This window comes from Gorilla gorilla, chromosome 20 (genome assembly GCF_029281585.2).
Source record: "Gorilla gorilla gorilla isolate KB3781 chromosome 20, NHGRI_mGorGor1-v2.1_pri, whole genome shotgun sequence".
NCBI lineage: Eukaryota > Metazoa > Chordata > Mammalia > Primates > Hominidae > Gorilla > Gorilla gorilla.
This window is the reverse complement of record NC_073244.2, coordinates 22,751,556-22,772,480: the sequence shown is the minus strand read 5'-3', so window position 1 is coordinate 22,772,480 and position 20,925 is coordinate 22,751,556. Positions and strand designations below refer to the sequence as shown.

Here is a 20,925-nt window from a genome sequence, read left to right as displayed (position 1 = left end):
GGGGTCTGTGTCCTCTGTGTCCCCTCTGGAGGAGGCTGTCTTGGGATGGCCGGGGCCTGGGTGGGGAGGGGAGCTGGCTGCGCAGAGCTGGCTGCGCAGAGCAGGCTGTGGGCTGAGCAGGCGGCGGGCGTGCCGGGTGTGAGCGGCACCTCCACCTCAGGCCCGTCCATCTCCCTGACAGCCTCTGCCTCTCTGCACAACCCAGGCTGCTGCAAAACCCCGATTTCCGGGTGGCCCCCAAGGCCAGGGCACTGGCCGTGCTCCCACTGCTCTGCGCTGTTACCCCCATTTCAAAGAAGAGGAAATCGAGGCCCAGAATGTTGCAGGCTGAGGCGACAGATACCGGCTGGTGTGAATCTGAGCTCTCAGGGAGGCTCGCAGACGATGCTCAGCCTGGGTCAATGGCTCTTAGGCGAGCTGCTCAGGAGAGAAAAACTCTTTTGAGCGTTATCAGCAGCCATGAATAAAGTTTAAAAAAGGATACCCAGGCCAGGCGCGTTGGCTCACGCCTGTAATCTCAGCACTTTGGGAGGCCGAGGCAGGAGGATCGCTTGAGGTCAGGAGTTCGAGACCAGCCTGGCCAACATGGTGAAACCTCGTCTCTACTAAAAATACAAAAATTAGCTGGGTGAGGTGGTGCACGCCTGTAATCCCAGTTACTTGGGAGGCTGAGGCAGGAGAATCACTTGAACCTGGGAGGCAGAGGTTGCAGTGAGCTGAGACTGCACCACTGCACTGCAGGCTGGGCGAGAGAGTGAGACTCTGTCTCAAAAAATACTAACAGTAAAAAGTAAAAAAGGGTATCCAGCCATTCCACTGTTAGGGACACAGCCCCAAAAAACTGATAGCAGGGGCTGGAATGGGTATTTGCACACTCATTTTCATAGCAGCCAAGGGGTGGAAATGACCAAGTGTTCATCAAAGAATGAATGGACACACAAAATGTGGTCCTTCCACACAATGGAATATTACTGAGTCATAAAAAGGAAGGAAATTCTGACACACACTACCACGTGGATGAATCTTGAAGACATTATGCTGAGTGAAATAAACTACAGGAAAGGACAGATACTGTATGATTCCATTCCTAGGAGGTCCTCAGAGTGCTCAAATTTGTAGAGACAGAAGGAAGAAGGGTGGGGGCCAGTGGCTGGGGAGGGAGAATGAGAAGTGAGTGTTTAATGGGATCAGAGTTTCAGTTTGGGAAGAAGGGAAAAGTTCTGGAGATGGGTGCTGGTGAAGGTGGCACGATGCTGTGAATGTACTTAATGCTGCTGAACTGAACACTTAAAAATTACCAATTTTGTGCTGGGTGTGGTGGCTCACGCCTGTATTCCTAGCACTTTGGGAGGCCAAGGGGGGCGGATCACCTGAGGTCAGGAGTTTGAGACCAGCCTGGCCAACATGGTGAAACCCTGTCTCTACTGAAAATACAAAAATTAGCCGGGTGTGCTGGCGTGCGCCTGTAATCCCAGCTACTCGGGAGGCTGAGGCAGGAGAATCACTTGAGGTGGAGGTTGCAGTGAACCGAGATCGCGCCACTGCACTCCAGCCTGGGTGACAGAGCAAGACTCTGTCACAAAAAAAAAAAAAAAAAAGTGAATTTTAGCCAGGCACAATGTCTCACTCTTGTAATCCCAGCATTTTGGGATGCCAAGGTGGATGGTTCATTTGAGCCCAGGAGTTTGCGACCAGCCTGGGTAACACAGTGAGACTCAGTCTCTACAAAAAATAGAAAAATTAGCCAGGCGTAGTAGCACACTCCTATAGTCCCAGCTGCTCCGGAGGCTGAGGCGGGAGGATCATGTGAGCCTGAGGAGGTCGCGGCTGCAGTGAGCTGTGATCGCACCACTGCACTCCAGCCTGGGCAACAGAGTGAGACCCTGTCTCAAACAAAACAAAACAAAAACAGTCAATTTTATGTTATGTATATTTAATCACAATAAAGAGAAAGAATGAAAGAAAGAAAATATGGGATGAGAGAGAAAAGAACAGGGTGATGGGGCAGATCAAATCACGCTGGAGAAAGAGCTCAGGCTATGAGCAGAGAGTTGGTGAGGCCCCTGTCTCCAGCCTCCTGGGCTCAGTATCCCTTCTAGAACTATAGGGATGACTTCCCTAACTGGCATCAGCTTGGGCCTGTTCTCTGCACCCAGGGGAGCCCCCAGTAAGAACCAGCCTGAGAGGCTGATGCGGGAGGATTGCTTGAACCCAGGGGTTCGAGGCTGCAGTTAGCTGTGATCGCACCACTGCACTCCAGCCTGGGCAACACAGCGAGACCCTATCCCAAAAAACAAACACAAAAACCACTGGGTCATATGGATATACCACACTTTTATTGATTCATGAGTTGATGGGCATTTGGGCTGTTTCCACCGTCTGGCGCATGTAAATGGTGCTGCCTCGAACACGTGTGTGCAAGTATCTGTTTGTGTCCCAGTTTTTATTTCTCTTGGGACTATACCTAGGAATGGAATCACTGGGACCTATGGCAATTCCATGTTTAGCATTTTTTTTTTTTTTGAAACAGAGTCTTGCTCTGTCGCCCAGGCCAGAGTGCAGTGGTGCGATCTCGGCTCACTGCAACCTCTGCCTCCTGGGTTCAAGTGATTCTCCTGCCTCAGCCTCCCGAGTACCTGGGATTACAGGTGTGCACCACCACGCCCGGCTAATTTTTGTATTTTTTTTTTTTTTTTTAGTAGAGATGGGGTTTCACCATTGGCCAGGCTGATCTTGAACTTCTGACCTCCAGTAATCCACCTGCCTTGGCCTCCCAAAGTGCTGGGATTACACGCGTGAGCCATGGTGTCTGGCCCCCAGGCTCGTCTTAACTTATTTTTTTTTTTTCTGAGATGGAGTCTTCCTCTGTCACCCAGGCTAGTGTGCAATGGTGTGATCTCGGCTCACTGCAACCTCCGCCTCCCGGGTTCATGCAATTCTCCTGCCTCAGCCTCCCAAGTAGCTGGGATCACAGGTGCCCACCACTACTCCAAGCTAATTTTTGTATTTTTAGTAGAGACGAGGTTTCACCATGTTGGCCAGGCTGGTCTCGAACTCCTGACCTCAAATGATCCACCTGCCTCGACCTCCCAAAGTGCTGGGATTACAGGCATGAGCCACAGTGCCCGGCCTCCTCCTAACTTCTTATAGGGCACCTCAGGGAACCCTATTCACCCAGCCTCTTCCTGGCCCCTTGTCCCTCCCTGTCTGGGATATTCCTGGAAAATGGGCTTCTCAGTTCCTTTTAGACAAAAGCCTAGCAGGAACTCAGCAGGGCTTCCAGGAACCCCTAGAACCTGTGTGCGGAGGGAAACAGGGCAAACCTGATGCATTGGTGCATTCAGATGTTTCTAGGCACAGGAGGAGTTGCGGTGGCCAGGCCAGGCAGACCCGGGTTGAAGCCTCAGCTCTGCCACCTGCACCAGGTCCCCCAGCTAACCTTCCCCTCTCTGAACCCCACTTTCCACCTCTAGAAAATGGGGGTGCTTAGGCAACCCTCAGGCTTGTGGGGAGGTTGAAAGAGATAATTTGTTGAAAGTGCCCAGAATGAAAGCACCCAAGCTCAAGTCACAAGGTCCACCGTTAGCACAAAGTTAGGTCACGCGACAAACATTTTGGTACTGACTCTGGGCAAGGCCCAGAGGCCGCGTCACTTTTTTTTTTTTTTTTTGAGACAGAGTCTCGCTCTGTCTTTCAGGCTGGAGTGCAGTGGTGTGATCTCGGCTCACTGAAACCTCTGCCTCCTGGGTTCAAGCAATTCTCGTCCCTCAGCTTACCGAGTAGCTGGGATTATAGGCGCCCGCCACCACACCCAGCTAATTTTTGTGTTTTTAGTAGAGACAGGGTTTCACCATGTTGGCCAGGCTGGTCTCGAACTCCTGACCTCAGTTGATCCGCCTGCCTCGGCCTCCCAAAGTGCTGGGATTACAGGTGTGAACCATTGCGCCCGGCCAGAGTCACTCCTGACATTCTGAGTCATATCTGCTTGCCATACAGAGTATCTGCTGAATGAACAGGTGAATGAATGAATGAATGAGCGAAGAGGGTCGTGGGGAGAGGGAGAGAGAGGGAGGAAGGGGCCTTAAAATTCAGGCACACCAGCTTTATCATAGGAGACTCACTGTGCTGGCCACACCCCAGGGGTGGGCTCTGAGCTTTAGTGTCTCATTTCATTTTCACAGCAGCAAACTCATTTTCCACACAAGGAAACTGAGGCATGGGCAGGCAAAGTCGCACGGCTGATCTGAGGGTTTCTTTCTTTTTTTTTTGAGATGGACTCTCCCTATGTCACCCAGGCGCCATCTCAGCTCGGTGCAACCTCCGCCTCCCAGGTTCCAGTGATTCTCCTGACTCAGCCTCCCAAGTAGCTGAGATTACAGAGATTACAGGCGCCTGCCACCACACCCAGCTAATTTTTTTTTTTTTTTTTTTTTTTAAGTAGAGACAGGGTTTCACCATATTGGCCAGGCTGGCCTCGAACTCCTGAGCTCAAGTGATCCACCCGCCTCGCCCTCCCAAAGTGCTGGGATTACAGGTGTGAGCCACCGGGTCTGGCCAGGGGACGGGTGTTAATTGGCATTGAGTCAGTGAAGGCCAGAGATGCTGTTGAACACTGCAGCGCACAGGGTGGCCCCGCACTGGAGAATGATTCAGCTCCAAATGTCTTTTGTTTTTTCTTTCTTCTCTCTCTCTTCACACCCCCCCACCCCTGCCAGAAACAGGGTCTCTCTATGTTGCCCAGGCTGGTCTCAAACTCCTTGGCTCAAGAGATCCCCGCACCTCGGCCTCCCAAAGTGCTGGGATTACAGGCATGAGCCACCGCTGTGCCCAGCTCCAAGGCTGATGCTCGCTGGTCTGGCACAGCTGACACAGCTCAGGCCGGGGCAATCGGAGCCACCCAGCCCTGGCACCTGACAAATCAGCTTGAGCCTATGGTCCTGGGACTCCACCTGGGGCTGCCAGGCGTGGGTGCTGACTCAACCGTGTTGACAGGGCTGGGTGCTGAGTCAGGGGTGAGCCTATAGACATCTTGCCCTCTGACAACGCCCCCTTCCTCCTCCCGCTTCACACCACATCATTCTGCAGCCTGCCTGGGTGCTGGGGCCCCCAGAACTACAGGAAGTGCCTAGCAGAAAAATAGCTCCTACATCTCTCCCCAGCACCATGCCAATAAGCCCCTCAAAACTGTCACCTCTCCCCCACCCCCCGCCATAGCTGGGCTTGGTGGTCTGCACCTATAATCCCAGCATTTTGAGAGGCTGAGGTGGGAGGATTGCTTGAGCCCAGGAGGGGCAATATAGTGAGATCCCCTCTGTACAAAAAAATGTAAAAATTAGCTGGGCATGGTGATGCATGCCTGTAATCCCAGCTACTCGGGAGGCTGAGACGGGAGGATTGCTTGAACCCAGGAGGTCAAGATTGTAGTGATTGTGCCACTGCACTCCAGCCTGGGTGACAGATGAGACCCTATCTCAAACCAACAAAATAAAACCTTCACCCTTTTCAACCCTTTTACCCACAGTGCTTGTTTGCATAAATAACTCCTGACATATCTAAAAGGAATATTATGCAGCCATGAAAATGACAATACAAATGTATAACTGGGGGAAAAAACAGCATCGACAAATGATTATAACTTTGCCTGGGGAAAAGAAAGAATATAGTGAAAATCACAGCCATGAAAAGTAATTCAGCCAGTGACCACAAATCTCCTGCTCTAAAAAGAGAGAGAGAGAGTTTGGGTGCGGTGGCTCACTCCTGTAATCCCAGCACTTTGGGAGGCTGAGGTGGGTGGATCACCTGAGGTCAGGAGTTCGAGACCAGCCTGGCCAACATGGCGAAACCCCATCTTTACTAAAAATCCAAAAATTAGTGGGGCTTGGTGGTACGCGCCTGTAATACCAGCTACTAGGGGGTGCTGAGGTAGGAGAACTGCTTGAACCCAGGAGGCAGAAGTTGCAGTGAGTTGAGATTGTGCCACTGTACTCTAGCCTGGGCAACAGAGCGAGACTGTCTCCAAAAAAAAAAAAAAAAAAGAAAGAAAGAAAGAAAGAAAAACTTGCATTGGGATTGGGTTGTAGAATCCTAGGTGAAGACGGCCCCAGGGTGAGGTTTTCTTTGTACCTTTTTCTGGGTGGCATTTGCCACCAAAGCTTGCTTCGTGGCACACAGAGTCACCTTCTTGCTGATAAGAGCAATGATCTTTTAGGAACCAGAGGCGATGTCTCAACCTCAGCACTGCTGACATTCAGAGCTGGGCTATTCTCTGTGGTGGGGGCTGTCTGTACACTGCAGAATGCTTAGCAACATCCCCCACCTCTGTCCACCAGATGCCAGCAACACCCCCGAGTTGACAACCAAACATGTTCCCAGACTGGGTCACTCTCCACTGAGTATCACAGATCCAGAAGATATTTCATGGAAATTGGCATTTGAGTGTCAGAAAGGGGCAGAAAAAAATGATGATGGGATATTTCTGGATTAGTTGGTATGACCTAGCGCTGCCTGAGTTGGTGTCTCTTACTGAAACGTACAACTGTGTGTTCAACGATCACACTTTCTATTCTGTCTGTTCTCCAACAGAACAGACACGCAAGAAACAGAAACAGCTTCAGCCCCGTGAACGATTTGCCTTTCACTGGACTCAGAAGCTTCCAGGAGAAACCTGGAAGACATTTTCAAATAAGCAAGAAAAATAGCTTGATCACTAAGTTTAAGCTGAACAGGGAAACCTGGAGACCCTTAATATTGTTTTAAACCACCCGCGAGTCCTTCTGCCCCTGCACTGCAGAGGCCAGCTTTTAAAAAGGGGGATCACCTCCCCAGGTCGAGAGGCCAACATTCTGTCTTGGGACGGTTTTTGCAGAAGCTGCACGCAGAGGGTACAGAAGGCTCAAAAACATTCACACCCTTCATCAGCAGCGGAAGTGAGGCCAGGCTATTTACTCTCAGAAAATGAATCAGATTGTCAACTCGTATTTCTGCTTTTCGTGGATTACCAAACACCTCTCAGCTGTTTCCAGGGCTGCTGTAGTTGGGGAGGAGGAAGGATGCAGGGAGGGAGGAAATCCCAGCCTCTGTCGCAACGGGGTGAGAGTGTTTTAAAGCAGGCGCTGCTTACGAGCTATTTTCACTTTCTGGAAACTTGTGCAATGGTTGGTGGTCATGGTTACCCGGGGCCCCTGAGAATGGGGAAGGTGAGGGGTGGCAGGGGAAATCTGGGGGGAGAGATACCTCCTTGCCTGAGGCACTCGGGGCGGTGGGATTTAGGGGTCTCCTCTGCTCTCCAGGTGGGTTTCCAGACTGGTCACCTCCTACCATCGAGGCAGTGAATTTTTTGCACCAGGAGACCTACAGGGGAGGAGGCTCTCCTAGCCTTCCAATGCACACAACAGGTGGGTCATTGTAGAAAGCTACCACTCCCTTCCAGTGGGGTTCAGGGACCCTTGGAGGCAGACAGAGCAGGCTAACAACCCAACTCCACCACCCTGCCGCTACCTCTCTGGGCCTCCGTTTCCTCATCTGGAAAAGAGCTTCATGCATGGCCCTCGAATGCAGGTTTCACTGTTTTCCGCTGGCAGAATGGGGAACTCACCCCTTAAGAAAAGACTTGATAAATGTCAAGACAAGTAAAGGGCAGAACATGCCAGAAACTCAGCAGGTTAACCCCCTTTAAAAATAAAAATAAAAATAAATATAGAGCTGGCACTCCAGAAATTTGGCTAAAACCTCAGAGGCTTCCAGGAAAAGTTTTTTTTTTTTTTTTTTTTTTTTTCAATGTAGAGGAGGCCACGTCAGTGGGACCAGCACTTTCCCCAGCTGTGGGGCAAAGAGGCAATTTATGGCTCAAAGAACAACCTTAAAATAACCCTCCCTCAGTCCTAAAATGCAGTGTCTAAATTTACAGAAAAACCCACAGGTTCCTGGCAGGCAGGCACAGCAGCTGGCAGTCCCGGTGCTGGCAGACGCAGGACCCACTGCACACGATGCTTTAGTGGGGCTGCCCTCCATCAAACTGTCCGCTCCCCCCTCCTCCCAAGTGCCCCAAGGCCCCAGTTCCAAGCAGCCAGACCAGTGCTGTGATTTTTTTTAAAAGATGCAAAACTTTTTAATTAAAAAAAAAACCAACCCAGCAAAATCTTATAAAAACGAACCAGGTAGCCCAAAAATGCCCACCTGTCTCTCTATGTACAGTAATACAATATTTGTCAGTCACTATATACAATATTATAAAAAATGCCGCGGACAGTACAAATTAAGGCCCTTATTTCTCACAAGGCATCACAAGCCTCGATCCTCTAGTGTAGACCCGGTGGGAGAGAAGATGCCACTTAAATTATTGCACCATTTTGAAAAACAAAACTCGTCAAGGAGGATCGTGGTCTTTTCCCACCGGGCCTTCAGTCACAGACGGGGGCTGGGGTGGTGGCGTCGTCGTCGTCGTCATCGAGGGAGACCCTCTGTAGCCACGCTGTGCCCGGCCCGGTTCTCTGGGTCCAATAAATACCAGTCACAGTTTGGGAGGGGGCCGCGCCCGGCGCGTGGGACCCGCCACGGCCGCGCGCAGGTGGGCGGGGGCGTCCCGGCTACATGTGCCGTTTCATGTGCAGCGCCAGGTGATCGGAGCGCGAGAAGGCACGATCGCACAGATGGCACTGGAATGGCCGGTGGCCCGTGTGCTTTCGGTAGTGGCGCGTGAGCTCGTCTGAGCGCGCAAACTTCCAGCCGCAGCCGTCCCAGTTGCAGTGGTAGGGCTTCTCACCTGCAGGGAGGGGGCGAGAGTAAGCCTCAGTTTCCCTCCCAGGACGGGCACGTATGGCTACCCCGGCGAGCGCAACCTATCCCTAACCTGGGCCTTGACGCGCTCCCCGCGGTAGTGTTGCGCCCCTGAGGGATCCTTGCCCTACATCCCCAACTCCCCCCACAATCCGGATCCTCACCCCCAGGGGGTCGGAAGAGCGCAAGGTCCACTCCCCACTGTTGTCAGCCACGCCCCCCGACGGGTCCTAAGCATGCACCCTCTCTCCAGCATTCTAAGACACGGAATCTCTCAAGGTTTCCCAGCGAACACTCCCTCCCCAAGGTCCTGAGCCTTGTCCCCAGAGGAGTCCCAAGCCTGAGCGCCCTCCCCAACTTCCTGAGACGCAGCATCTCCCCGAGGTTCCTAAACGCGCACCTACTCCCCAACTACTTGAGCCTCAACCCCGGGGATTCTGAGCCAAGTGCCCAGCGGCTCCTAAACCTGCTCCCCCTCCCCAACTTTCTGAGACTGTTTCCCTAGCCACGCCCCCAGGAGGTTTTCTAAGTGCTCTTCCCAACCTCCTGAGGCCCCCCTCGTCCTAAGCGTGCAAGCCCCCACCCCAACCTCTCGGATCACACCTCCTTGGGGAGTGTTCCTGTGTGCCCCCACAACCAACCTCCCGAGCCACGCCTCCTGGGGAGTCCTAAGCGTGCACCACCGGCCCGATCCCCCTGAGCCACGCCCCAAGGGAGGTCCTAAATTCATTTTCTGGCGCGCGCTGGGAATCCGACCTCTCCTCCCGCGTCCCCCCGCCTGCGCTCCTGGCTTGTGCGTGCCGCCCACCTGTGTGCGTGCGCAGATGCGCCTTCAGATGCGAACTCTTGGTGTAGGTCTTGCCACAGCCCGCGTAGCTGCAGGTGTGAGTGGCGGTGCGTTTGTGGGGCCAGGAGCGGCGGCCGCGCTTTGGCTTGGCCTCCAGCAGCTCCAGCGGGGACGCAGGCGGCGTGAGGAGACCGCGGGCGGCGGGGGGCGCCAGGCCCAGGGCTGCCGCGGCGGCGGCCGCGTCGTCGAAGAGACCGAAGGCTGGGGGCGCAGGCGGTGCGTAATGCAGGCCGGGCCCGGGCGCGCCGAAACCAGGGCCACCGAAAGGCGGCGGGAAGGAGGCGCGCGGACCGGGCGCAGGCAGGCGCGCGGGGCCATCGGGGCTGAGCGGCGGTGTGTCGGGCGGCGGCGGGGGGCGGCCCCCGGGACCTCGCATGCACGAAGCCGCCGGGCCCGGGGCGCCCTCGCGCTTGAGGCCGCGCGGTCCACGGGTCAGCCCGGGGGCGCAGCCGTAGCCGCCGCCGCCGTCCGCTTCAGGGGGCTCGGCCTTGACCAGGCGGCCGGGCGGCGCCAGCAGAAAGCGGCCGTGCAGTGCGGGCCCCGGCGGCGCATCCAGCTCGGGTCGCAGCAGCTCAGACACCAGGCCACCCGCGGGGGCGCTGTAGGGCGGGGGCGCGCCGGGTTCGGGGTAATAGAACGCAGGCGGCGGGGGCGGCGGCGGCGGCTCCGGGGCGGCCTCGGCGCCCAGGCCGTCCAGCCCCATGGACAGGATGAAGTCTAGCACGCTGTTGAGGTCGTCGTCGGTGCCGCCGGACTCGGGTTCGGCGCGCGGCCAGCGCTGCGGGCGACAGGGCAATGGGAGTGAGCGGGCGGCGGGGCTCGGGGGGGGGCGCTGCCTGCCTTTTACCACCCTAAGTCCGCGATCCGCGTGGCCCGCATCCTCCTCTCCTGAGTCTGCAGTCCCCGCCTTCGCGTCCTGTCACCCCGCAGCCCACGTTCTACTACCCCGAGCCCGCCGCCCACGGTCCCGGCCGCCCCGCCGTCCCCGCCGCCCTCACCTCCTGCAGGCCGCGCTCGCGGCACGGGCTGGCGAAAGTGGAGAAGGATGGCAGGATGGGTTCACTCAGCGCCATGGCCGGGACCCGGGGAGGAAGGACGCGGACGGGGACACCGGTGAGTGGCTGCCCGAGGCCGGGCTGGTCGGGGCGCGGGCGGGCGGGGACGGCTCTGTGGGCCGCGGCCGGGCCCGCCCAAGCCTTATAGGCGCGGCGCGCGCGGGGGCCGGGCCAAAGCGGCGGCGGCGGAAACGCGTCCCGGATGGGGACGAGCTCCGGGCGCAGCCTAAATTTAGCCGCGGTATATAAGCCGGCGGGCGGCAGCGGCCGTGGCCACTGTGGCGGCCTGGGCCTTGCGCTGACAGCCCGGCCCCTCGCGCGCCGCCAGGGCCGCGCCTCCCCCTCTCCCGGGCCCCGCCCCCGCCCGTCTCCCCGGCGACGTTGTCAACACGCGCTCCACAACAGCGGCGTGACGCTCAGGGATCCCCCGGGCGCCCCGGGCTCCCGCCTGCGCGAGCATCCCGGGGACCTGGAGCGGGGGCGGTGTCGGGGCCTCTCAGAGACTCTCAGGGGAGCACCGGGCTTGGCGGCCTCCCCGGATCCCTTGACGGAAGGGGAGATTGGCTCCAGCCTCAGAGAGGGCTGCAGAACCCTGGATGGATGGGAAGTCTGGAGTCTCCAGGATTCATGGATGGGTGAGGCTGGGCCCCTCATCTGTTGTGGGACCACCCAGAGGGACCCACCGTGTGCACATCACCCTGTAAAAAAAAACACCTTGTGTAGACCTGGTGCAGTGGGTCACATCTGTAATCCCACCGCTTTGGGAGGCTGAGACAGGAGGATCACTCGAGGCCAGGAGTTCAAGACCAGCCTGGGCAACACAGTGGCCCCCATCTCTTAAAAAATAAAAAAAATTAGCTGGGTGTAGTGGGAGGCTGAGGTGGGAGGATCGCTTGAGCCCAGGAGGTCGAGGCTGCAGTGAGATACAATCACACCACTACACTCCAGCCTGGGTGACAGAGGAGACTGTCTCAAAAAAACAAATAAAACAAAACTTTTGTGTGGTAACATCAAGACACATTAAATCTTTGACATTTGAGACACCCACCCCCTCCTCCCCAACCTCAATAAGCCCGTCAAGTGCAGGGAAACTGAGGCAGAGGTGGCTGGGAGAAGTTGGAGTTGCGGCAGGCACAGGCAGGCTGGGTTCCTTTACTGACTTGCATAAATGAATTAAGTAACTCAGAGGACGGTGATGACAGTCATTCCCCCAGTACAGCTCCAACATTGGGGGCATCAGAGGACAATGCTGCCCAATGGGTCCCTTCAATGCTCCACCTCTGTCCCCCACACCATATCCCTGCTGGCCAGGGACTGTCACTCCTGTTACAACTGTCTGCCAGCCCTGGGTGGGCACTGGGGACACAGTAACCAAGAGATAGACAAGATCCCTGCCCTAGGGGGCCTCCACTTTAGTGAAGGAGGGAAGGATAGAGGTTTATTCATTTGAGTTTTTTTGAGACAGGGTCTCCCTCTGTTGCCCAGTCTGGAGTGTAGTAGTGCAATCACAGCTCACTGCAGCCTCGAACTCCTGCGCTCAAGAGATCCTCCTGCCTTAGCCTCCCAAGTAGCTGGGATTACAAGGTGCACACCACAATGCCTGGCTAAATTTTTTTTTTTGTATTTTTTTGTAGAGATGGGGTCTCACTATGTCGCCCAGGCTGGTCTTGAAGTCCTGGGCTCAGGCGATCCACCCGCCTCGGCCTCCCAAAGTGCTGGGATTACAGGTGTGAGCCATTGCGCCTGGCCTTACTGATAGGGGTTTAAAAAGAAAAATGGAGCAGTAGAAGGGACTAGAAAGTGAGTGTGAGATGAGGGAGTGGGAGGGAGGAAATGGGGAAATTTTGAATCTCACCCAGGAGGTGAAATGTGAGCTAATGTGAAAAAGTCATTGGGGACCATGTAGGTATTGGAGGAAGAGCATCCCAAGGAGGTACTTGGAGCCAGGTGGTGAGGGATGCAGGCAACTCCTGCCCTGGAAGCCTGGACTCTCAGCCCCTGCAGAAATGCACTCTGCAGGGTCCCCTCTGCAGCCCCCACCAAACCCAGTCACCGGAGACTTCAAGTTGAGTACAAACTTGCTTTCTGCAGTTGCCACTGAAATGGCTGCAAGTCAGCCTCAGCCACTGAGCACGCGCTGTGTGACCTTGAACCAGTGGCTTTGGCTGTTTGGGCTTGCCTCCTCAATCTTTGAAGTGCAGATAAGAATAGTACCTTACCCCAAATGGCTATTGTGAGTTCACACAGGCTCTTTTCTTTGTTGTGGAAGTAGGTGACATCTTGTGTGACACTGAATTCTCTACCAGCGCTTGGGAGATGGGCCTGCTTGTGTGCTTTGGGAATTGAATTGCCTTTCTCTGGGCCTCAGTTTCCCCGTATGATAATGATGGAAAGATTAAGGGAATCAGGAATTTCTCCGCAAGGATATGGGATGCCTGGGCAGCTGCCGGGAAGGGTTTTTGTTTGTTTGTTCCTTTGCTTTGGCCAAGACCGCCGGCTGGGCGCAGTGGCTCACACCTGTAATCCCAGCACTTTGGAAGGCTGAGGCGGGCAGATCACTTGCGGTTAGAAGTTGGAGACTAGCCTGGTCAACATGGTGAAACCCTGTCTCTACTAAAAATACAAAAATTAGCCGGGCGTGGTGGCGTGTGCCTGTAATCTCAGCTACTGAAGAGGCTAGAATCACTTGAACTTGGGAGGTGGAGGTTGCAGTGAGCCGAGACCGTGCCACTGCACTCCAGCCTGGGTGACAGGGTGACAGAGTAAGACTCTGTCTAATTAAAAAAAAAAAAAAAAAAAAAAGACCTCCGATCACAGCACCCCTCTAGTTTGTCAGAGAGCACCTTGGTCCCCTGGGCCTCTGAGCCTTGCTCACTGGCACCTGCAGCTTGTCTGAGGTACCTCTCTGCCTTCCTCCTCTCTCACTGTCTCTGTTTGGGTCCTGAAACACACCAAGCACATTCCCCTCTGCGCTCACTGCGCCCCCGACCAGCGTTCCTTTCTTTCCATTTCCACTTGTGAAGCTCCATCATCTCTGCCTGTCTCTCTCTTTTTTTTCAACCTCCCTTAACTAACGTACTTTATTTATTTGTTTATTTTTGAGACAGAGTCTTGCTCTGTTGCCCAGGCTGGAATGCAGTGGCTCAATCTTGGCTCACTGCAGCCTCCGCCTCCTGGGTTCCAGGGATTCTCCTGCCTCAGCCTCCTAGGTAGCTGGGATTACAGGCACCCGCCACCATGCCCAGCTAATTTTTGTTTGTGTGTTTGTTTTGTTTTAGTAGAGACAGGGTTTCACCATGTTGGCCAGGCTGGTCTCAAACTCCTGACCTCAAGTGATCCGCCCGCCTCGGCCTCCCAAAGTGCTGGGATTTGGGAGGCGTGACTCACAGCGCCTGGTCTGGACTTTCATTTTCTACAGCAGTTTTAGGTTTACAGAAAAATTGAGCACAAAGTACACGGCGTTCCCAGGTAGCACCCCTCGCACCACCCCAACCTTTCTCCTATTATCATCTTGCATTAGTGTGGTGCATTTGTGACAATTACTGAGCAGAGAGGAATATATTGTTATTAACTAATAATAATAATAATCCATAGTTTATGTATTTATCTTGACACAGGGTCTTGCTCTGTCATCCAGGCTGGAGTGCAGTGACGCGGTAATGGCTCACTGTAGCCTCAAACTCCTAGGCTCAAGCCATCCTCCCAGCTCAGCCTCCCAAGTAGCTGGGACTACAGATGTGCACCATCATGCCTGGCTGATTTTTGTTTGTAGAGACAGGGTCTTGCCACGAGTAATTCAATCCATGAGTAATGGGTTAAATGGTGGCCCCACAAAGAAATGTCTGAGTCTCAATCCCTGGCACCTGTGACTATGACCTTATTTAGAAAGAGTTTCTTTGGCTGGGCGCAGTGGCTCACGCCTGTAATCCCAGCACTTTGGGAGGCCGAGGCAGGTGGATCACCTGAGGTCAGGTGTTCAAGACCAGCCTGGCTAACATGGAAACCCCGTCTCTACTAAAAATATAAAATTAGCCAGGCATGGTGGCTCGCGCCTGTAGTCCCAGCTACTTGGGAGGCCGAGGCAGGAGAATCACTTGAATCCGAGAGGTGGAGGTTGCAGTGAGCTGAGATCGCACCCTTGCACTCCAGCCTGGGCGACAGAGTGAGACTGTCTCAAAAACAAAAAGAGTTTCTCTGCAGACATCATGAAGCGTCTTGAGGTGAGACCATCCTGGATTAAGGTGTGCCCTGATCCAGCGACAAGAGTCCTTAGGAGAGAAAGGACGCAGGAACACAAACACAGAGAAGAAGGGCATGTGAAGATGGCCAGAGATTGGAGTGAGGCAGCCACAGGCCCAGGGATATCTCCGGAGCCACCAGCAGCAAAACTGGGAACAGATTCTTTTTCTTTCTTTCTTTTTTTTTTTTTTTAAGACAGACTCTCCCTCTGTAGCCCAGGCTGGAGCGCAGTGGCGTGATCTTGGCTCACTGCAGCCTCCACCCCTTGGGTTCAAACAATTCTTGTGCCTCAGCCTCCCAAGTAGCTGGGATTACAGGTGCGTGCCACCATGCCCGGCTAATTTTTCTATTTTTAGTAGAGATGGGGCTTCATCCTGTTGGCCAGGCTGGTTTTGAGCTTCTGACCTCAAGTGATCTGCCTGCCTCAGCCTCCCAAAGTGCTGGGATTACAGGCTTGAGCCACTGCACCTAGCCAAGGGAAGAGATTCTTTCTCAGATGGCTGGGTGTGGTGGCTCACGTCTGTAATTCCAGCATTTTGGGAGGCCGAGGCAGGAGGATTACTGGAGCCCAGGAGTTTGAGACCAGCCTGGGTAACAAAGTGAGACCCCCTCACTACAAAAAATACAAAAATTGGCTGGGCATGGTGGCGCATACCTGTGGTCCCAGTTACTCGGGAGGTTGAGGTGGGAGGATCGCTTGAGCCTGGAAGGCAGAGGCTGCAGTGAGCCGAGATTGCACTCACTGCACTCCAGCCTGGGCAACAGAGTGAGACTCCGTCTAAAAAAAAAAAAAAAAGATTCTCCCTCGGAGCCTCCAGAGGGAACCAACCCTGCTGATGCCTTGATTTTGGGCTTTTGGCCTCCAAAACTGTGGGGAATACATTTCCATTGTTGGAAGCCACCCAGTTCATGTCTTTTGTTGCGGCCACCACAGGAAACTCATACATCGTGGTAACCAGCTGTTCTCCCGCCTGGCTTCCTCCCCAGACGGTGAGCCCCTCAAGACAGGGGCCTCCCTTGACTCATCTCTGTGTCCCCCTGGGCCCAGCTGTGGACCTGCTTTGTTGAAACAAAAGTGATGTAAAGACAGTGGCCACCCACTGAGGACCTCCCAGGGCAGCGTGAAACATTTCAGCAGAGTGCCTGGCCAGCAGAACCAATGCAGAGAGCCGCCAGTGCATGGAAAGAACACGAACTTTTCATTTTATTTTACAGAAATGAGGTCTCGTGGGCTGGTCTTGTGGGCCAGGTGTAGTGGCTCACACCTGTAATGTCAGCACTTTGGGAGGCTGAGGCAGGCAGATCACCTGAGGTCGGGAGTTCAAGACCAGCGTGAAAAGAGACCGTGGCGAAACCCCGTCTCTATAAAAACTACAAAAATTAGCTGGTCGTGGTGGCATGTGCCTGTAATCCCAGCTACTGGGGAGGCTGAGGCATGAGAATCGCTTGAACCCGGGAGGCAGAGGCTGCAGTGAGCTGAGTTCGTGCCACTGCTCTCCAGCCTGGGCGACAGAGTGAGAACCTGTCTCAAGAAAAAAAAAAAAAAAAAAAAAAGGAATGTTGGCTCACGCCTGTAATCCCAGCACTTTGGGAGGCTGAGGTGGGTGGATCACCTGAGGTTCAAGACCAGCCTGACCAACATAGTGAAACTCCATCTCTTCTAAAAATAGAAAAATTAGCCAGGGATGGTGGCAGGTGCCTGTAATCCCAACTACTTGGGAACTTGGGAGGCTGAGGCAGGAGAATCCCTTGAACCTGGAAGGTGGAGGTTGCAGTGAGCTGATTGTACTCCGTCCTGGGCAGCAGAGCGAGACTTCATCTCAAAAACAAAGCAAAATTAGCCAGGCATGGTGGCACACATCTGTAGTCCCAGCTACTTGGGAGGCTGAGGCAGGAGAATCACTTGAATCTGGGAGGCAGGGTTTGCAGGGAGCCAGGATCATGCCACTGCACTCCAGCTTGGGTGACAGAGGGAGACTCGGTCTAAAACTCCTGACCTCAGGTGATCCACTCACCTAGGCCTCCCAAAGTGTTGGGATTACAGGCGTGAGCCACCACACCTGGCCACTGTTGGGAACTTTATGTTTCCTGATGATGATTTGTTTTTTGGAGACAGGGTCACCCAGGCTGGAATGCAGAGACGCGATCATAGTTCACTGCAGCCTTCAACTTCCAGGCTCAAGCAATACTCCCGCCTCAGCCTCCTGAGTAGCTGGGATTACAGGTGTGCACTACCTCGACTGGCTAATTTTTATTTAATTAATTAATTAATTAATTTTTGAGATGGAGTTTTGCTCTTGTTGCCCAGGCTGGAGTGCAATGGTGCGACCTCTGCTCACCACAATCTCTGCCTCCTGGGTTCAAGCAGTTCTGCCTCAGCCTCCCGAGTAGCTGGGATTACAGGCATGCGCCACTATGCCCGGCTAATTTTGTATTTTTAGTACAGACCGGGTTTCTCCATGTTGGTCAGGCTGGTCTTGAGCTCCCAACCTCAGGTGATCTGCCCACCTTGGCCTCCCAAAGTGCTGGGATTACAGGCGTGAGCCACCGTGCCTGGCCTGGCTGGCTAATTTTTAATCTTTGTAGAGACAGGGTCTCACTCTGTTGCGCAGGCTGGTCTCGAACCCCTGGGCTCAAGTGATCTTCCTGCCTAAGCCTCCCAAAGTGCTGGGATTACAGGCATGAGCCACAGTGCCCAGCCTCGATGGTGATTATCTTATTGTCATCTCTTTCTTGCTGCCCCTTATCTTCTCCTAACAACTCAACATTATAAATGTAGACCAAGGAGGCAGAATATTTTCCTCAAATCTGTTGATAATAGTTGCTTTTAGCACTGTGCTGATGCAGATTCTGAGGTTGTAGCCAGGCCCAGTGCTGTGATGGATTGGTCATGTCTGTGATTGACTGATTGACTGGTGATGTCTGTCACCAACAGGGGATTGGATAAGTGGTACGTGTGCAGCTTTGCATTTGTTGTCTCCTGCCAGGCTGTCTTCAAGGGCTCAGGAAACTTGCAAACAAGAAGTTTTTCGTCTGAGCCACAAATAAATACTGAGCTTCCGCTCCATGCTGAGCTGGGCATGGAGAGGAAACTGATGAAGTATATGGCCTGTTTCTGCACATAGAGAGATTACAATCTTCTTTTACTGGGCCCTGGACATTTCTAGTAACCTTGAATTCTTTCCACTTTTCTTCTAGGGTCTAAGCTGCCTTTCTCTTTACCAGCTGTTTTGCCCCAAATAGCTATTGTGTGCACTTGGCTCAGATCCCAAGAGCAAGTACTCAGGAATTCTACAGAAAACACGTCATGTAAAATACAGCTGAGCTTCCAAGACAAATTATGAACACTGGAGGAATTACAATCACATTACAGCAGCAACTGGATGATGACTCCCAGCTGGGGCAGTTGGGGTGTTTCTGCTGAAGTTTGCACAACCGTTTTTCAGTATGTTGCAAAACTTGGCTCCTCATGTTGCAAAAATGTTTGATAGTTCTGTGTTTCTTGAGGATGCGGAGAGATACGGGCAGAGGCACCCTCTGCAAGTGCGCTTCTTATCTCGGGTCACCACCTTGTCGCTGCAATGCTTGGAGCTGAGGTCTGATAGGAAAGGTCACTTTGTGATTTGCCTGGTTGTCTCTGGAGTGTGTGTGTGTGTGTGTGTGTTTTGACAGGGTCTCGCTGTGTCTCCCAGGCTGGAGTATAGTGGTGTGATCATAGGTCACTGCAGCCTCAAACCCCTGGGCTCAAGCGATCCTTCTGCCCTTGCCTCTCAAAGCACTGGGATTACAGACCTAAGCCACCGCGCCTGGCCCTGCCTCTGGAGTTTTCTTACTACTATATAAATAGGTCGTGAGTGCTTAGGGAAGATGCGGGATTGCACTGGACTGATGACTGATGAGTTCCCATCAGAACCTCTCATCATCTTCTTGCCAGCCAGGCCATTACTGCCTCGGTCTTATTGACACACAGGATAGAAGAGGGGGAGACAGCAATACTTACTGAGCACCTAATGTATACCAGGTCCCATGCTGAGGATCTGGATGTATTTTCTTTTTTTTTTTTTTTTTTGAGACCAGGTCTCACTCTGTCACCCAGGCTGGAGTGAAGTGGCACGATCTCGGCTCACTGCAACCTCCACCACCCAGGTTCAAGTGATTCTCCTGCCTCAGCCTCCCAAGTAGCTGGGATTACAGGCACACGCCACTACACCCAGCTAATTTTTGTATTTTAAGTAGAGACGGGAGTCTCGCCATGTTGGCCAGGCTTGTCTGGATGTATTTTCTCATTTAATCCTCCCAGTTGGTCTGTTCAGTGAGGTAAGCGATGGACAGCTGGAGCCCTGAGTTTAGATTCTGGCACTTGTACTTGTTGACCTTGAGTGAATGATATTCTTTTTTTTTTTTTTTTTGAGATGGAGTCTCGCCCTGTTGCCCAGGCTGGAGTGCAGTGGCGCAATCTCAGCTCACTGCAACCCTCTGCCTCCCAGGTTCAAGCAATTTTCCCGCCTCAGTCTCCTGAATAGCTGGGATTACAGACATGTGCCACCATGCCCAGCTAATTTTTATATTTTCGGTAGAGATGGGGTTTCACCATATTGGGTAGGCTGGTCTCAAACTCCTGATCCCAATGATGATCCGCCTGCCTCAGCCTCCCAAAGCGCTGGGATTACAGGCGTGGGCCACTGCGCTGGCCTGATGTTTTCTTTTTGAACTTCAGTCCCTCATTCATCAAAGGGGCATGAGAATGCCTGCCCATCATGTGTTTATGAAGGTAGCAGACAGGAGAATCGCTTGAACCCTGGAGGCGGAGGTTGCAGTGAGCCGAGATGGCACCGTTGCACTCCAGCCTGGGCAACAAGAGTGAAACTCTCTCTCTCTCAAAAAAAAAAAAAAAAAAAGATTTTTCCTAGAAGAACCCTTCCATCTCTGGGAACTATTTTTATTTATCTTAATTGGAGGTTGGCAAATGGTGGCTTGCAGCTTAAAAAAAAATCAAAATATCAATAGTGTAATTCTTTATATTCTATGCATATTCCTATGTAAATTATATCTATATGTATATACGTTCTTATCGAGGTGAAGCTCACATAACCTGAAATTAACCATTTTATTTCATTTATTTATTTATTTTTGAGACAGTCACTCTGTCTCCCAGGCTGGAGTGCAGTGGCGTGACCTCAGCTCACTGCAGCCTCCATCTCCCAGGTTCAAGTGATTCTTCTGTCTCAGCCTCCCAAGTAGCTGGGATTACAGGCGTGCGCCACTCCACCTGGCTAACTTTTGTATTTTTTGTAGAGGTGGGGTTTCACCGTGTTGGTCAGGCTGGTCTCGAACTCTCAACCTCAGGTGATCCACCCGCCTCGGCCTCCCAAAGTGCTGGGATTACAGATGTGAGCCACTGCGCCCAGCTGAAATTAACTATTTTAAAGTGCACAATTCAGTGGCATTTGGTACATTCAGTGCTCTGCGAATGTCACCTCTGTCTGGCTGCAGAACATTTCTGTCGCCGCCAAAGAAAACCCTGTCCCCATCAGCAGTCACTCCCCACTCCCCTCCCCCAGCCCCTGGCAACCACCAATCTGCTTCCTGTCTCTATGGATTTGCCTGTTCTAGACTTTTTTTTTTTTTTTCCCTTGAGACGGAGTCTGGCTCTGTTGCCCAGGCTGGAGTGCAATGGCGCGATCTCGGCTTACTGCAACCTCTGCCTCCGGGTTCAAGCGATTCTCCTGTCTCAACCTCCTGAGTAGCTGGGATTACAGGCACCTGCCACCACACCCGGCTAATTTTGTATTTTTACTAGAGACAGGGTTTCTCCATGTTGGCTAACTTTTGTATTTTTTGTAGAGACAGGGTTTCACCGTGTTGGTCAGGCTGGTCTCCAACTCCTGACCTCAGGTGATCCGCCCGCCTCGGCCTCCCAGGGTGGTGGGATTACAAGCGTGAGCCACTGCATCGGCCAACATTTTTATATGAATGGAATCATATAATATGTGGGCACTGCAGCTTTCA

General features: G+C 53.3%; 1 protein-coding gene and 1 long non-coding RNA gene across 2 annotated transcripts; one reads left to right on the top strand and one right to left on the bottom strand.

Annotated features, from left to right (window-relative positions):
* Window positions 1-8,082: 8,082 nt before the first annotated feature.
* Window positions 8,083-10,815, bottom strand: KLF2 (KLF transcription factor 2). The gene is made up of 3 exons (XM_031004487.3): window positions 10,621-10,815; window positions 9,584-10,400; window positions 8,083-8,761 (listed from the first exon to the last, which is right to left on the bottom strand). The coding sequence occupies exons 1-3, from the start codon at window positions 10,693-10,695 to the stop codon at window positions 8,586-8,588; spliced, it is 1,068 nt and encodes a 355-aa protein (XP_030860347.2). The 5' UTR covers window positions 10,696-10,815; the 3' UTR covers window positions 8,083-8,585.
* A 51-nt stretch (window positions 10,816-10,866) lies between these two features.
* On the top strand, window positions 10,867-18,577 carry LOC134757663 (uncharacterized). The gene is made up of 3 exons (XR_010131904.1): window positions 10,867-11,312; window positions 17,033-17,140; window positions 18,115-18,577. It is a non-coding gene; the product is annotated as an uncharacterized lncRNA (long non-coding RNA).
* Window positions 18,578-20,925: the final 2,348 nt, after the last annotated feature.

Excerpts from the sequence above, each read along its gene's own strand:
- KLF2 (XM_031004487.3), bottom strand. The coding sequence starts at position 10,695 with ATGGCGCTGAGTGAACCCATCCTGCCATCCTTCTCCACTTTCGCCAGC. Across the intron at positions 10,401-10,620 it reads GCGAGCGCGGCCTGCAGGAG|CGCTGGCCGCGCGCCGAACC; the intron begins GTGAGGGCGGCG and ends TGTCGCCCGCAG. Across the intron at positions 8,762-9,583 it reads GCATCTGCGCACGCACACAG|GTGAGAAGCCCTACCACTGC; the intron begins GTGGGCGGCACG and ends CCCTCCCTGCAG.